Consider the following 15652-nt stretch of genomic DNA (forward strand, 5'->3'; position numbering starts at 1 on the left):
CATGCTTAAAATATTTTAATGTTCAATTATTACAGTTTTGACGGTGCACAACAAATAAGTTAAAGAATGCAACAAAATACAAAAGATTAAAAAAAAGGTTGAAATTAATGTCCTCATTACGGACCACAAGGCATGATTAATCAATATTATAAGTGTGGTTTCACAGAACAGTATTCCAACATTAATGTCAGAAACAGTGGAGCCTTAGAAAGTCCTTGGGTGATTTGGGAAACACATCAACATTGAACCATTCTCCTTCCTTCTTCCGTCTTGGTCTACAAGTCGATGTTGGAATTAATGGCTGGAGGTCTGATGAGTGTGCATTAGAGTTCTCAGTGGACTGTTGGACTGGGAGTCTGAGACGGAAATAGAAACAATAACATGAAAGCAGGAGGCACAAAGAGTGGTACACTATCCAAAGAATGGAAGGATACAACACAACTCTGACTGAAGAACCCGACAGTCTAATTATGTCCAATGGAAATAACCCAAACCAAAGTAAGTGATCTTACTAAAACATATTGTGTGTGTGTCCAAATGCCAATACGTCTTGTTTTGCCCTTGAGCTTCATTTGGTTGCTCACTGATGTTTTTTTATAATTTTTCAGTAACGTGAGAGAGAACCTGAGCACTGGAGTTCATTTTAAGTTATACATCACACCCACCCCCCCCCCTATTTTTTTTCTGAGAAGATAACCTTCAACAATATTTTCTGTAACATAGCAATCCATCCTGTTGCCTTTTGATATCTTGGTTGGACTGAAATGGTAAACCGACCAAAGTGCCATCCATCGAGCCGTGCACTTAACACGGCTTTAAATTATACTTCATATTTATGACCAGATTTACCGCAGGTCCTTCGGAAGGAAGGTCAGCGGTCAGACTTTACAACCAGCACTGCCCCTAGTAGACCCTCCTACACACACCACGACACAGACTATAACAACACCCCCTTGCTGCTAAATACAAATCAACTTTGTGCAATATGTGCTATATGTGCAATATATATATGCCATTATAACTGTGTAATTTATACCTGACCACTAAATCAATCAATATATATATATGCCGTTAATAACTGTGTAATTTATACCTGGCTGCTAAACCCTTGTTACTGTTACAAGGTATGTATCTTGTATTTTGTAGATTGTGTAACTTGCTGCTGTTAAATACCGTCAAACTATGTGCTTTATGTGCAATATATACTTTATATACATATGCCATCTTTAATCACTGTAATATATACCGGGCTGCTAAATCCTAAGAACTGCTACAGGATTTGATTTGTAGATTTGATCTGTATTTTTGAAAATTATGTAACTTTTTATCTTTTGTTAGCATATTGTTTATCATATTATAACTTAGTACTTTTTTAGCATATTGTTGTGTTGTTGCATATTGTTCCTGCTGTAACGCTGCAAATTCCCCCTCTGTGGGACTAATAAAGGTATTCTGATTCTGAGATTTGACCTCTTCAGTAGCAACCAATAGGCTTTGGGCAGAGATCCACAGATAAGGTGTAACGCTGTAAAATACAGACTGACACATTGTTGGTTTTGGTGTCTTCACAGGATATGACGATAAATAATCAAATATACAGCAACTGTCAACATTTGATATTATGATAAAAAAGTAAGTGATCAAAGTAAAAAAGTGGAATAAAGGGAACCATTGGATGTGCCATGTGTACAAAAGGATTCCCCATACAGTACTTACATTCAAATGTCTACCTTCTTTTTCAATAACAGTTGCTTCACAAAGACACACCCCTTGACCGTTTTATCCATCTTTTCACTCTCCCTTAAGCAAGAAAAACAATTAGGGATTATTTTTGTATTCTACCTGGATTTAAACATTTATATGTATGAATAGTTATATAAATGTCTTAATCAGGAATAAATGAAAAGCATACCTGTTGCTCTGCATCCTGTTGGTACGGGCTTAGGCTAAGAAAGAGATTCTTAAGAACGGAATTTGCAGTGGATGCTACAGCAGATCCTAAAATATGACACCAAGACCACATAATCAATGGCAAATTATAATTTCACAATACAATTTAAAAGCAGTGTCCTTACCTTTGTGGGATGAGATGTCAGGCAGCTGCTGATGAGCATGGGTTGAATCAGACACAACGCCACGGACAGGAACCAGCTTCTGCTTCGTAGGCTGATCAACATGAGCCAAGGAACTGTCTTTATTTTCTAATTTAGGATTAGGTGACAAATTGGGTGATCTTGGAACATGAGCGAGTTCTTTGAGAGCATTTATAACCTGGTGTGGCAGATGTTTCTCTAATTTAGAAGTGCTTTCTTTGGAGTTCGTTTCATTATTAATTGACTGTTGCGGACCAGAGGAAGTCTTTAAATCCTCTGTCTGAGGCTGCATGCATGGGTTAGGAGCAGCACTGAGGGGGGCAGCAAACAGGCTGAGGAAGGACCTGGCAGAGGCGTTGTCCGTCTCAAGCGCACTTTTAACATGATCACTTGTGCGATCTGCAGACTCTGGGGGGGAAGATGGAGGACAAGAGGATGTTCTTACAGAATCGTCTATGTGCTGCAGAGTGTCAGTGATTGGGCTTGCGAAAAGGCTATGAAAGGGTCTTCTCAGGGTCTTTTTACATCCAACGTCCAAATCAGTGCTATGTGTCATTTTACTGCTGCACTCGGCTGTGATTTCAGTTGAACGATGCTCCTGCGTGCCACGTTTGAGGCCAGACTGTGTGTTTTTGAAGGGCGGGGGCATCTCAGTGGGTTGTTTGGCTAAAGAATGACGACTGACAGAGTTTGTAGGATCAGTTGTATTAATGGAGCCGGTGACAGGTTGTACTGTAGCAGCAGCAGCTCCACCTTTAAATTTGGTGAAGCTTGAAGAGGGAGAAGGCTTTACTGAGGCTTGTGGGTCAACCGTTAGAACAGAGATATTTGGCCTCAACTGCGTAGGCTGTTTGGGAGTAGTCTTATTAGGGGGTCTTGGCAAAATGCTTCTGTAAGTAGTGCTTCCACCTTCACTCTTACAGTTAATGGAGCTTGTCATATCGGCATGCAGGTGCATGCTCCCTCTCACATCTTTGTTTTCGGAGGACTTCTTTGCCACAGTGACAGAAGTATGCAGCAAGCCCAACTTGACTTCATGAGCAGTTCTGGGAGCAGGTTTCAGAGATTCTTGCTGAAAGTCACTTTGCTTCGTGTAGTCCCTGTAGGCCGGAGTAAGACTAGGGCAGGTCTTGGAAACCAGGCCAGTGTGCACTTTGAGGCTCTTGAGCATTTCAGATTTGTTCAATTCATTTCTTGTATTTTCTGAATACAAGACCTTCTTATTTGGAGTTTCTGAGTTTAGCAGAGGATAAGCGATCTCATCACCTTCGGTTTTTGGGGTGTAGGATACAGTTTGTACAATAGGAAGGGTTGATTTAAAGGACCTGAGAATAGCATTCACAGAGTAAGGAACTTCCTTTGGGTTTGCAGAGCCTGAAGTGCCAAATTCTTCACATCCAGGAGTTGTAAAGAGGCGAGGGAAAGGTTTGAACAATTGAGGTCCAAGAACGGCTTCCACTGAATAACAGACTGGTTCCACAGGATTAAGATGACTTGACTGGGGGGGTTGATGTTGGGCATCTTCTGGTGCACGTGGTGGAACAGCTGCCTCATCAGCCAGTGCTTCAGTCGCACATAGCGTGGTTTCCTTCTCGGTATTGGCTTCTGTGCTGTTGTAAAAGACAGGCCTGAAAAGAAAAAACATCAGCATACCAGCAGCTAAATGTTAATTGTATTGATTGATTAGATACATTTCTGTGCAGGAATTACACCGATTTATTAACAGAATCTAAATGAAAGGGTCGAGCTTGTATGTGCATACCTGAGTGGTTGCAGGGGTATATCGGGGGTCTTGTCTGCTTCTATCCTTTCTGACTCATCTGTGTTCTCTGGCAGTCGCAAAGAATCCTGTTCAGATTGTTTTGTTAGTTCAATGAGGTCCTTTTGCTTTTGTAATGCCTGTAGTGAGAAGAAACAAAAACACACATCAGTCTTCAGCACAAAGCAATCTCCATATGAAACCATTTAAGAACATTTGGTAACACTTTGTGAGTCCCCTGTCTATAATACACATTAACAATACTTTGAATGCATTTTTTTATAGCACAGTAGTTTAAAGTGCTATATTATAAAATAATTAGAATTGTTTATGAGTGATTTTAACTTTTTTAAGGTAGTTCATAATGAATTACACACCTCATCCAACAGTTTGGTTGTGATGTCATTAAGAGGCTCATGGGAGAACTTGCAGTCTGCTCCTTTAGAACATTGTCCTCTTCTGTGGAAGAACTTGCAGGGGAAGGACTGTGCAGCTTAGTAAAGGAAATGTCAAATATTAAACAAATAGCAGTACAATATATTATATGTTTATGAAAGGTATGTACAGATTATCAACCAAAGGATATCATGCATGTATGGGCAGCTCTCTCCTTTTTGGCAGAATCCTATAATGTAGAATTTGCACACTTCTTTGATGAGATCATTGTAACCCTTAATGTGTTCCAGCTGACAGGTGTCCTCCTGTGTGCAGTAAAGGGAAGGACATTGCAGTAAATATTATAAGGGCAACCAATAAAGTCCGGAGGAATGAAACGTTTTGCCATCTTCTGCAAGTCATTTCTGTATCTTATCAATCAAAATGTGTATATTTTTGTACAGAGTCAACATAACCTGCCTTGATGCACCTTCCTTGGAGGAAATGTCGACAAACTAAGCGCCCGTTCACCAGCAAAGCATTCTGGTCCTTGAACTCCTCAGTCATGAACCTCGGACGTTGCACTTGGACCTCCTGAGAGGAAAGATGAGTGTTGCAATAAGATTATAGTAAATATGTTGCCAAGGGAACATTATTGCCACCCTAACATACTTTTGTAACTTGAATTATTGTTTTGTATACGTTATTCTATTCTCTTATTTGATCTGAGCTTGAATTGCAACATTGCCTTGTGTTGAAATGTACGGTATTAATATACTTGCCTTGCCTTTTAATTGGCATGTTGAGCTTTTGTTAGAAGAAGTTAGTTAATAACTTACATTTGGTGGATTGTTTGTCTAAATTAGAAGTGTCTCACATATGAAGTTGCTTTAGAGGACTTCAATCAGTATACAAATAATTTGAAATGTTAGACCTCTTCCAACAGCACAGGTTTCTGATTTATAAAGAAAGTTTAGTGTTATTATAATGAGACCTGGTTTGTGGGACTTTGTATGCCCTCAGGCTTTTGTGTCATAACTGGTAACCTTTCAATTAAATAAAAATGTGGGCAGTTCAAAAGCCAAAGAAAGGCATTCCTAAATGTCATGCTATTTTTAGGTAAGTCACCAGTCACCTTAAAACACATTCCTTAAGTGCCAAAAGCATAATGAACCCATGTCCATTTGTTATTTGATGAAGAAAAGTCTTTAAAAAGGGAAAATTAGCCCCAAAAAAAACAAAAATCTATTTCCCCTCTTACCTGCAGGGCTATTTATTAATACATTGTTTTGTGTAAATTGCTGAGTTTTGGAGATATCAGCCGAGAGATGTCTTCCTTCTCTTTGATTTAGTGGGACTAGATAGCACTTGTCTTGTGGCGCTCCAAGCAAGAAAACAAATAACCACGTTTTTCAACTCGCATCCATGAGGAGATGCATGCTTCATTCTGCAGAATGATACGGTGGGCAGTTGAGTCTCAAATCTACTACTATAGGTAAGAGGAAAAATATGGATTTTGGGATGTAAGCAGGGGCTGAATGCAATTCAAGCAGCTTCAGATGACAGGCTGGTGATGGATACAATCTATCTTGATGGACACAGTCAAGCTTACCTGCTTGGTGCTTTTAGATTTACGGTCTCCTCTACCTCTTCCCCAGGCAGGTCTAGACTGATGGCCCCCACCTCTGTTAGCAGGGGTCCATCTGTCCCTCTGCTGATGCTGATTTATCTGCCTCTCCGGGTTCTGCTGCTGCTGCTGCTGCTGGGTCCCATTATGGTTATTTTTAGTTCTGTAGTTCTGACCCTTGATGATTGTGTGTTCACTCTGAGTGTTTTGCATATGGTGGTGCATGGCCTTGACGCCTCCGCCTCTGAAGGATGATGCATTATTGCCTCTGGTTGTCTGGGCTTGGTGAAATTGCTTCTGTAGAAAGAAAATGCCAAAATATTATAAGGGTTAATATTTTAAGATTATTTAAAACTTCAAACTGCTCCGGTTCATGAGCAGCTGTATGATTGTCCAACACTGGGAGGTGTTACTTTTATTTAGCTCTGTACACAATGTCAGTAAAGGAACACTGAATAAAGTTGTCTGAATTATTCAACTTTTACATCTATTTTTTACATTTAATTTAGAAACAAATCCCTTATATAAAAGTAAACCTAGATTTAGTTTACGTCGTAATGGGTTTCTTGATATAAACCATAACAATTAGGAATTTTTTTTAACTTTCCAGCATAATAGAAAAATACTATTTCTTCATTTTTTATAAAAGCAACTCATCTTATTGATTCAATGCAGACATCTTTTGTTTTTACTTTTCACTTAACATTTGCTTGAAAGAAAAGAAAATCTACAAACTTTTAAAAATTATATAGTTCAAGTTCATCTGACCTTTTTATTGGGGCAAGTCTGCTCACTCTGGGGTTTCCTCTTTCTTGCATTGCCTCGTTTTCCATTCTCAGGCTCGTTCCTGTAAAAAACAAAATGTGTTTGTAATAAGTATGTAGATTTAGGCCATTAAAACCATAGATATATATAAACAGTAGATGACTCACCCGCGCTGCTGGCCAATGGAGACCGAGGTTGCCACATGGCGGCCATCTTGCCACAGGCAGCTCGCTCATTCATAACATTGGGTGTTTCTCAATCGCAAGTACGCTTGCTTGGTAGCACATGTCTGCCGAGCATCTTGCTTCAGAAGCGAGGCAAGAATACTTCCTGACTTTTGGAAAACGAAGAGTGGAACAGGCGAGCAAGTATGCAGGTGTGCGTTATATGAGAGGCCCCGCCTTACCTTTTCCGCCACAGATTTGGGGAAATTGGTCCGTGCTCATGTGCAGCCTCGACATTTCTCTAAACGAAGTACGCCGGGCTCGGTAGATTTCCAAGTATTCTGGAGATTGGAATTGTACTTTGGCGGCACTCGATGACATACTATGCTTGAAATAGTGGCTCTGCAGCAGCTTTACTCGTGATTGAGAAACACCCATTATGTCTATGGTGCACTATTGAAATAACCGTAGATTGCTCAATTTTCAACCGGTTTAGTTTGTTATAAACATCAAAGATGTAGTTATGATACTGCATACTTATAATTATAATCATGAACTTGTTGTCTCCTGTATCATAGCCATGTTAATAACGTTTATAATAAACCAAACCGTTTGTAAATCTTTCATTTCAGCGAGTTAAAGGTGGGGTGGGTAAGTTTGAGAAACCGGCTCGAGATATACTTTTTGTTGTATTCCATGGAATACTCTTAACATCCCGATAGCAATGAATATATATATATATATATATATATATATATGTATATATATGTGAATATGTGCTTTGACAAAAAATCCATAAAAAAATTTCATCTGTGGAAGCCGTAGTACTGTAAAAAGCACGACCAAACATTTTAGCCGGCCCGGCTAAAATAACTGGATGGCCTACCTGCCTGTCAGCCTTCCATCTGTGCACAAACTTATCTCGTGCCCTCATTGGTCATGTGCGCGTTCGTGTGTGTTGGAGGAGGGGCTCTGTAAGGAAGTGGCAGATTTTTTCCGGTTGTGTATTTTCAAATCCTAGTGCACTCGAGCTGGTTTCTCCAAAATTACCTACCCCACCTTTAAGAGTATTTCTGTGCAGATCACCGACCTTACAACAGCTGTAGCAGTAGTTGTTGACTGTGGCAAGATGGCCACCGGTGAGCTACGCTGGCAACTCCCCCTTGAGCCATCTAGTGTTTATATATATCTATGATTAAAACCATCTGCGTCATTAAAAACATATCACGCTAAAGGCTAACTATCGTTTCAAATCCAAAGAGACAGCAAGCGCATTTCGTGGCATCTGCAGGCAGTGGAAAGTACTTCCGGCAACTGCCACAAAGGCCGCTACTCTGTGGTATCTGTGGCAAGTACTTCCGGCATATGCCACAGATGCCACAACTTGCCGAGGCATCTGCCGCTGCTCAACGGGAGTTGCCACAAGATGCCAGGGTAAGAGAAGGCTTAGTATAGCTGCCACTCGCCTTCCGTGGCAAATGCTGCTATTTAAACCCCTATTTATCGTGTAAAATCTCGCTGTTTAGGCATGACTTTATCGAACTGATCTGTACACAGGACTGATGATCTGTACACAGGGTTGGGTTGTAACGGAATACATGTAACGGCGTTACGTAATCAGAATACAAAAATCAAGTAGCCTAACTGTATTCAGCTTGCGTTACATTTGAAAAACAACTAATTTGATTACAGTTACTTTCGTAAATCTGAAGTGAATACATTTTGGAATACTTATTGGAATTATTGGTGGAAAAGTTTCCTCACAAAATGTAATATTCATTACCGGCAGAACTATGTGCACAGCGCAGAAGCATGTCTGTGAGACCCCGCCCCCGCACGCAGATGAGAGAGAGATCTCTTTTTAAATAAAGTTAGAAACAGAGATGGTTCGATAAAACGTGCAAGATAACGTTTATCTAGCATTTCTTTATTTTCGAAATGATGACATTTCATAACAGGATAAAATCAAAGTGAATGGCCTGCTGCTGCTGAAGGCATGGGGCAAATATAACTGTCCTTTGCCTAATTTCAGGGTATATGCAGGAATCCTGAGGTCAAATTTAATACCTTTTAAGACCTTTTTTAAGACCCTTTCCATACATTTTAAGACCTCATCGCAACTTTGAGTTCTAACCGGCTACATTGGCTACACACTTTACCTCACATTCACTATATTGATTGTAAGATAGCACAACTAAACAGAGTACAGACAGACTACTGAAGCCTCCTCTCCATATGAACTTCAACCTCTCTGTGAAGGTCAGGTTTAATGCAGTATGCTGCTTTGTTGCTTCTGTACTCTGTGCTCTTTCATTCCAGTAAAACTCCTCAGAAACCATTAGAAACCAGTATTTGACCAATAAACAAAACAATTGACAAAACTTTGAACTATGAAATATATTAAACTTTGGTCAGCTTCATCGCTCCCTCACAAATACCCAGGGGTTAAATTGGGCTGGGGCTGTCCGGGGCTAAGCCCTGGCACATAGGACGATGCTCTGACGTCATCACCCTCACACATTTGTCATATGTTTACAAAAAAACATATATATGTTAAGATTTTTCTCGTTCTTAATATAGACTATATTAGGGTCGATATGTGTTGACTTTACTTTAATATAGCAGATCTCTGTGACCGGATATAGTTTGGCTTAGATCCCGGCCCCACGAGGACGCATACGGTGAAACGCATACGCAAACGCAAAAAAGTCTTCCGTTCACACGCATTCGATTCATTAATGTATCCGTTCACACTAGACCGCTGGAAATGCTGGAAACGCTGTAGTACATATGCCAGGCCTGTAAGTGGCGCTGCTGCCGCCAGAAAATACACCAAAAGCAGCGAAGAAGACCCCGGAGCATGGTTGCCATTAGGGATGCACCGAATATTCGGCCGCCAAAAATTATCGGCCGAAAATGGTTAAAAAGGCCCTTTCGGCTTTCGGCCGAAAGGGCACGGCGCACGACCATGCTCGCGGCTGGCTCACAGCCAACATGTCTGGCGCTTGGAGATATTTAAAAATATCAGAGAAAGAGGCGCGGATTGCGATTTGTAAAACATGTTCAGCTGACATTTCTCGAGGGGGTGTAACTGCAAAGACTTTCACCACTTCGGGATTACTCCACCACTTGAAATCAAAACACCCGGACAAATATGCGGAGTAAGATCAAATCACAAGCACTGACAGCGAGAGACTGTTCAGCGCTGCCTCTCATGTGCTTGATGAGAAGAGGAACAGACTTATGGCTGATAAAGCAGAGAAGCTAATGTTCATTAAAAAGAACCTCCCACTTTTCCTTAATAAGTAGACAAGGCTGGCTTATCATAAGCTTATCTAGTTCTACATGTCTACTCTATACCCACTTTCCTGAACAATTTTCATTGTGAGTTATAATTCAGCATCTCAGGTTATCATTAGGGGGAAATGACAGCAGCACAGTGTTCAATATATTGTACTTTCGGTATCTAAATGATACAATGTTGTTTACATTGCTCATGAGGACAAACCACCTTATTTGCAGATTCTTGAAATTGTAATTTAATTTGTAATTGATTGTGGATTTTGTATCCAGTTTTCACTTTATGTATCTTTATACAATGTTTACTACTTTGCTTATGAGGACAGACAGCCTTATTTACAGATTCTTGAAATTGAATTGTAATTTCATTTGTAAATAGTGTGGATTTATCCAGTTTGCACATTTGTATGCATGCACTTATAGGTGCATTTGTTGTTGTTGAAGGCCTGGCTGTTACAGTCTTTATTTATACTATTTTGTTGTAGGCCTACTGGCCTAGATGTTTATGCAGTTTTAAAGCACCTTCGCTTTGCTCTGAATGCACTTTGTTGTAGTTATCCTACAGAGAAAAGAAAATGCACTTGACTTGGAATTAGTGTACTGTATGCATTCAAAAGTGCTGAATAAATGTTTTATGGACCCATAATAGTGATTATTATTTAAGTTAAGTTTTGCCATAATCATGTCTTTTTCCATATTCAGGTAGCTGAACAACATTGGTAAAAAATGTATACATTATATATATATATATATATATATATATATATATATATATATATATATATATATTTCTATTAATCATTTTCGGCCTTTCGGCATTCGGTTTTCGGCCAACTGTTTCCTATTTTCGGTATCCGTTTCGGCCAAGAATTTCCCATTCGGTGCACCCCTAGTTGCCATGGTTGCCCTTCTGTTTATTCTCCGCGGTGGACGGCGTGTTCTCCTGCTGTATATCTCTCAGGTAGTCCACCAGCTGATGAAAAACACCCACCTCTCGGCCTCTTCCAAGGGACGAGGGAACCGTGCGGCAGAACTCCGTTAAAAAAAATGTTCCGCCGGTCAACATGTCCGTTAAAGTTTAAATCTTCCGTACAAAATTAGAAAAGTGCCGATCAGAGGTCTTCTTTGTTATTTATTGAGCTTTAAAACAAATTGATAACGACTCTGTTCTCTGTATAATAATATTTAATAAACGGTGCCTGCCTCTCTTTTCCTCCCCCTCTTCTGACAGCCCAGCAGCAGCTGGAGACGTGGGGAGAGGGAGGCGGGCTATTTCATCGTTATCAGAAAATGATCATATAGGGCTTACACACGGAGCCGTTGGACCCCGAGAGCGTTGTGTATGCATATGCTCACAGAGCGGAGCAAGGCAATGAAACTTAAAATAAGAAGCAGCATTTTACGGCGCGCTATGCATGGGGCCTCCTTGAGGGGGTTCCCCGACATGTGGTTTCAGTAAATTAAAGGGTGTTTCATGTTGTCGTTGCTGTGGGACTTCTTAATACCTTGGAAAATGCCGTTTAATACTTTTTAATAGCCTTAATTTTCGCTAAATTGATTTATCAACTTTTAATACTTTTTAAGACCCCGCGGACACCCTGAATTTATAAAGTAAACCTTAGCATCTCACTAGCAGTGGCAACTGCAATCAGCTACAGCTGCCCTAAGTCTGTAGCCAAGTCTAATAACACCAGTGTACACGTTGCTGTCTCAATACAGATATTTATTTGTTAATTATTTGTCTTTACTAGTCAAAATACACCTGGTTTATCGTAGCAAGCAGTGGAAACTCCCCTCAAGAAGCGACAATTGCCAAGGGCGTTGCAACCCTCACTCGCCAATATTTCATCATAAATATAGCACGTTTGTTTATTTTAGCAAACCATGCTCCAAGTCAAATTGAATAGAAATGATCATGTATAATCTTTTTGAAAAATAGAGATCACACATCAGTCCTGTGTACAGATCAGTTCGATAAAGTCATGCCTAAACAGCGAGATTTTACACTATAAATACGGGTTTAAATAGCAGCATTTGACACGGAAGGCGAGTGGCAGCTACAGTAAACCTTATCTTACCCTGGCATCTTGTGGCAACTCCCGTTGAGCAGCGGCAGATGCCTCGGCAAGTTGTGGCATATGCCGGAAGTACTTGCCACAGAGGCCACGGAGTAGTGGCCTCTGTGGCAGATGCCGGAAGTACTTTCCACTGCCTTCAGATGCCACGAAATGAGCCAGGCCCTTGTCCAAATACCTGTGAGTAAAGTTTTGCTGAGCAGGGCTCCTGTCATCCTCTTCCACGGCAGAGAGTCTCGAGAACAGGTTTGCGAAAGCCATTTTATTTCGCTCGTCATAAGATAGTTGTGTGTTCTTGTGGAAATAGTTAAATGGCAAACATAACCGAGGTTATCACCATCTGGTCAGGAGATATGGAAGGAAAAACTAACTTGCGCCTATAAAATAACAAAACAAAACGAAGCTTTGTTAGTCTTTGACAGGTGTCCCAAATAACGTTTATGTTCAGGCCTAACGTGCCAAATATATTCAAGTTTAGTGAATGAATTACCACTCATGCCATCACTCAATCGTCCCGTGGAGCATCTTTCACCTCTACTTCCGTGTTTTCTACTGACGTCACGGACTCAGCTCTTCTTCTTCTTTCTATTCGGCAGACTGTACAATGCAATGGTGTATTGCTGCCCTCTAGGGCTACTGTTGGTTAATCTATCATTTTAACGAACCTATTTTCACCATATTTATACTGATCTAATACAGAGTGTCTATATATAGTTTGTGTACATGTTTGTGTATATATATATATAATATATATATATATATATATATATATATATATATATACACTCTATATTAGATCACTATAAATATGGTGAAAATACGTTTGTTAAAATGATAAATTAACCAACAGTATATATATATAACATCAGTTTCTTAATTTTAGTCCAATGATCCGGGTTAAGTAGTTTGCACAGAGTTGCTTTTGGCTTTTAACAGCTTCCTCCTTGGATGAGGACATTTCTTACTTCCCAGATTCTACTCACTCACATTAGTCTTTTTTGTTTCCCATTTATTCCGCCACTACAACTTTTCTGAGAGACCATATTGTAGGACAGTTTCCTGTGCAGCAGTACATTTTTGGCAAACTTGTTGAAGTTCTCTTATTGAGTGACTGCATGTTTGATGTGTCTGGTTTATTGTACTCTACCCACCGTAGTGACCATGTAATACTCTGAATTCTCAAATCTGATCGAAATGTTTCATTAGGTAATGGTTAATCCAAATGCACTTTCCCACTCCCTGCATCCTCTGATCCATCTATATTAACCCTTAGATACTGTGCTTTATTTATTTTATTTAATCGTTTATTTGAACCCGGACAGTGCACATCGATGAACACTTTCAAACAAAACAATGCTTACAAGCGTAAATGAGCCGGATTTTAGCTTTAAGCTAATTTCCATCCGCAGTCCCCTCACATACAACATACAAGAACATGACATAGCAAAAATAAATACTTGATATGCAGGAAGAGCATGAGCACCATACAAGCATTTACCATGGCAGTACAATGTAGCAGCTATGGTATATAAAGTGCAAGATAAGATAAAAGTGCTACATAAAGTTCAAGAGTAGATACCCCTGTATAAAAGTGCATTTAGCAGTGATTACACGTCTGTTTGTTTCTCAACCATTCTTTGAGTTGACCTTTAAAACTATTGAGAGTGGGACAATCCCGTATCTCAGTTGGGAGGCTATTCCAGAATGAGCTGCCTTTAATGGAGAGGACATTTTGTCCAAAAGTGGTCCGTCTACGGTGGATTTCACAGTCTCCTCTGGTTTCTGGCCTAGTGTTTCAGTCCATGTAAACATTTATATAAAAAACACAAACTTTTAAATGATAGCTCTCTTGTACAGCTGCTCGGTTTCAGGTTTGTGGCACAAGCAAACGACCAGTTTGTAAAACAGTATTCAATGTGGGATAGAATCATACACTGGAGGTATGACTTTGCAGCATTGACAGTTAAGAAAGGTCTAATTTGTTTAACATTTTGGAAGTTGAATTTAATGGTATTGTATACTTTCTTATTATGTTTCTTAAAAGTCAAGTTCGAGTCCAGTATGACTCCAAGATACTTGAAGTGGGAGACTAGTTCTAATTCTGATCCGTTTAAAAACACATTGGATCCTTCGATTTTGACTGGTCGTTTACTGAACATCATGCATACTGTTTTTTTTGCATTTAACTGTAAGCAAATGTTGTTCAGCCAGTGTTGAACTTTGTCCAAAGCATTTGAGGGACAGGATGTGATTATTTCAGTGTTTTTCCCATGTACAAAGATGACCGCATCATCGGCATAAATTTGCACATTCAACTCAGGACATACATTAGGCAAGTCATTAATGTACAGAGAAAGCAGTAATGGTCCAAGAATGGAACCTTGTGGAACCCCAACAGGGTTCACAAGGTAGGGGGATTTGTTACCGTTGACCAAAACACACTGTTTTCTGTTTGATCAGATTCAACCCACTGCATTTAATCTGCAGAACAATTGAAATACGTCAGCTTTGTAAGGAGCCCTAGGAAGCATCTCAGGCCCCGGCCATACAAGGACGAAAACTGTCGTTTGCGTTACTGTTTAGTGTCATATAGACCGTTCGGCCACACGAGGACGACCGAATATGACAGTAAACAACTGCGGAAACGATAACGGGTCCCAAGGTGGATAGAACGGCATACGCAACGCTCTGGGGGGTCCAACGGCTCCGTGTGTACGCCTCATTTTCTGATAATGATGTAGTGATTAGTTTTGACACCCATTTCTCAGCTATCTTAGAGACACAGGGAAGGATGCTGATTGGTCTGTAATTGGACATCATTGCCTTATCCCCAGATTTAAAGATCGGTGTCACCGTGGCCACCTTCCAGGATGATGGGACTTCCCTCGTGCTGATAGATTGATTCACTAGCATACTAATTGGTTTTATTAGACCGTCAATATTTGTCTTTATAAAGTTGGTGTCTAAATCATCTGCATCCCTAGCCTTAGAACCTCTTAACCCTAAGATTATATTTTTTACCTCAACCTCTGTGATTTCCTCCAGGTCAAAAACTGGATGTGTATCCACAGTCGGGCTAGGTGAGACGTCAGATGGCGGGAAGAGCTTTGTAATGTCCAATGCACTATTTATGAAATACTCATTGATGCCCCTTTCACACCAACACGTTTTCAGCTCCGGCTCGGAGCTGGAGCCTGAAAAGTACAGTTTTTTCCTGTTCACCGCAGCGGCGCCGCCTCTTAGCTCCGGAATCCGGTTCACTTCCAGCTCCAAAAAATTGTCGGTCTAGAGGCAAGAGCTTCGGAGCTAAGAGGCGGCGTCGCTTACGTCGAGGCGTGCAGTAAACTAAACCCACCTCCCCTGAACATGGGTCGACTGAAGAGTCTCGTCATGCCTGCCTACAAGCAGTAGTGCTGAGCAAAGTGACTAGAAGGCAACTACACAATTATAAAAAGAAACAATCTTTATAAAGTCAGGCAACACTAACCAGGCTT

General features: G+C 40.3%; 1 protein-coding gene across 2 annotated transcripts; it reads right to left on the reverse strand.

Annotated features, from left to right (window-relative positions):
• LOC307024274 (uncharacterized protein) lies at window positions 1-12804 on the reverse strand. 2 transcript variants are annotated; one of them, XM_079658281.1, is made up of 12 exons: window positions 12649-12804; window positions 12337-12535; window positions 6623-6701; window positions 5840-6151; window positions 4708-4821; window positions 4438-4553; window positions 4230-4338; window positions 3856-3992; window positions 2076-3721; window positions 1913-1998; window positions 1717-1800; window positions 1-356 (listed from the first exon to the last, which is right to left on the reverse strand). In XM_079658281.1, the coding sequence occupies exons 2-11, from the start codon at window positions 12417-12419 to the stop codon at window positions 1792-1794; spliced, it is 2691 nt and encodes an 896-aa protein (XP_079514407.1). In that variant the 5' UTR covers window positions 12420-12535; window positions 12649-12804; the 3' UTR covers window positions 1-356; window positions 1717-1791. The 2 variants fall into 2 exon arrangements, with proteins under 2 accessions (XP_079514407.1, XP_079514408.1); XM_079658282.1 differs by lacking the exons at window positions 12337-12535; window positions 12649-12804 and adding an exon at window positions 6787-8209.
• Between the last annotated feature and the right edge of the window lie 2848 nt (window positions 12805-15652).

Source organism: Notothenia rossii (genome assembly GCF_949606895.1).
Source record: "Notothenia rossii genome assembly, chromosome: 1".
NCBI lineage: Eukaryota > Metazoa > Chordata > Actinopteri > Perciformes > Nototheniidae > Notothenia > Notothenia rossii.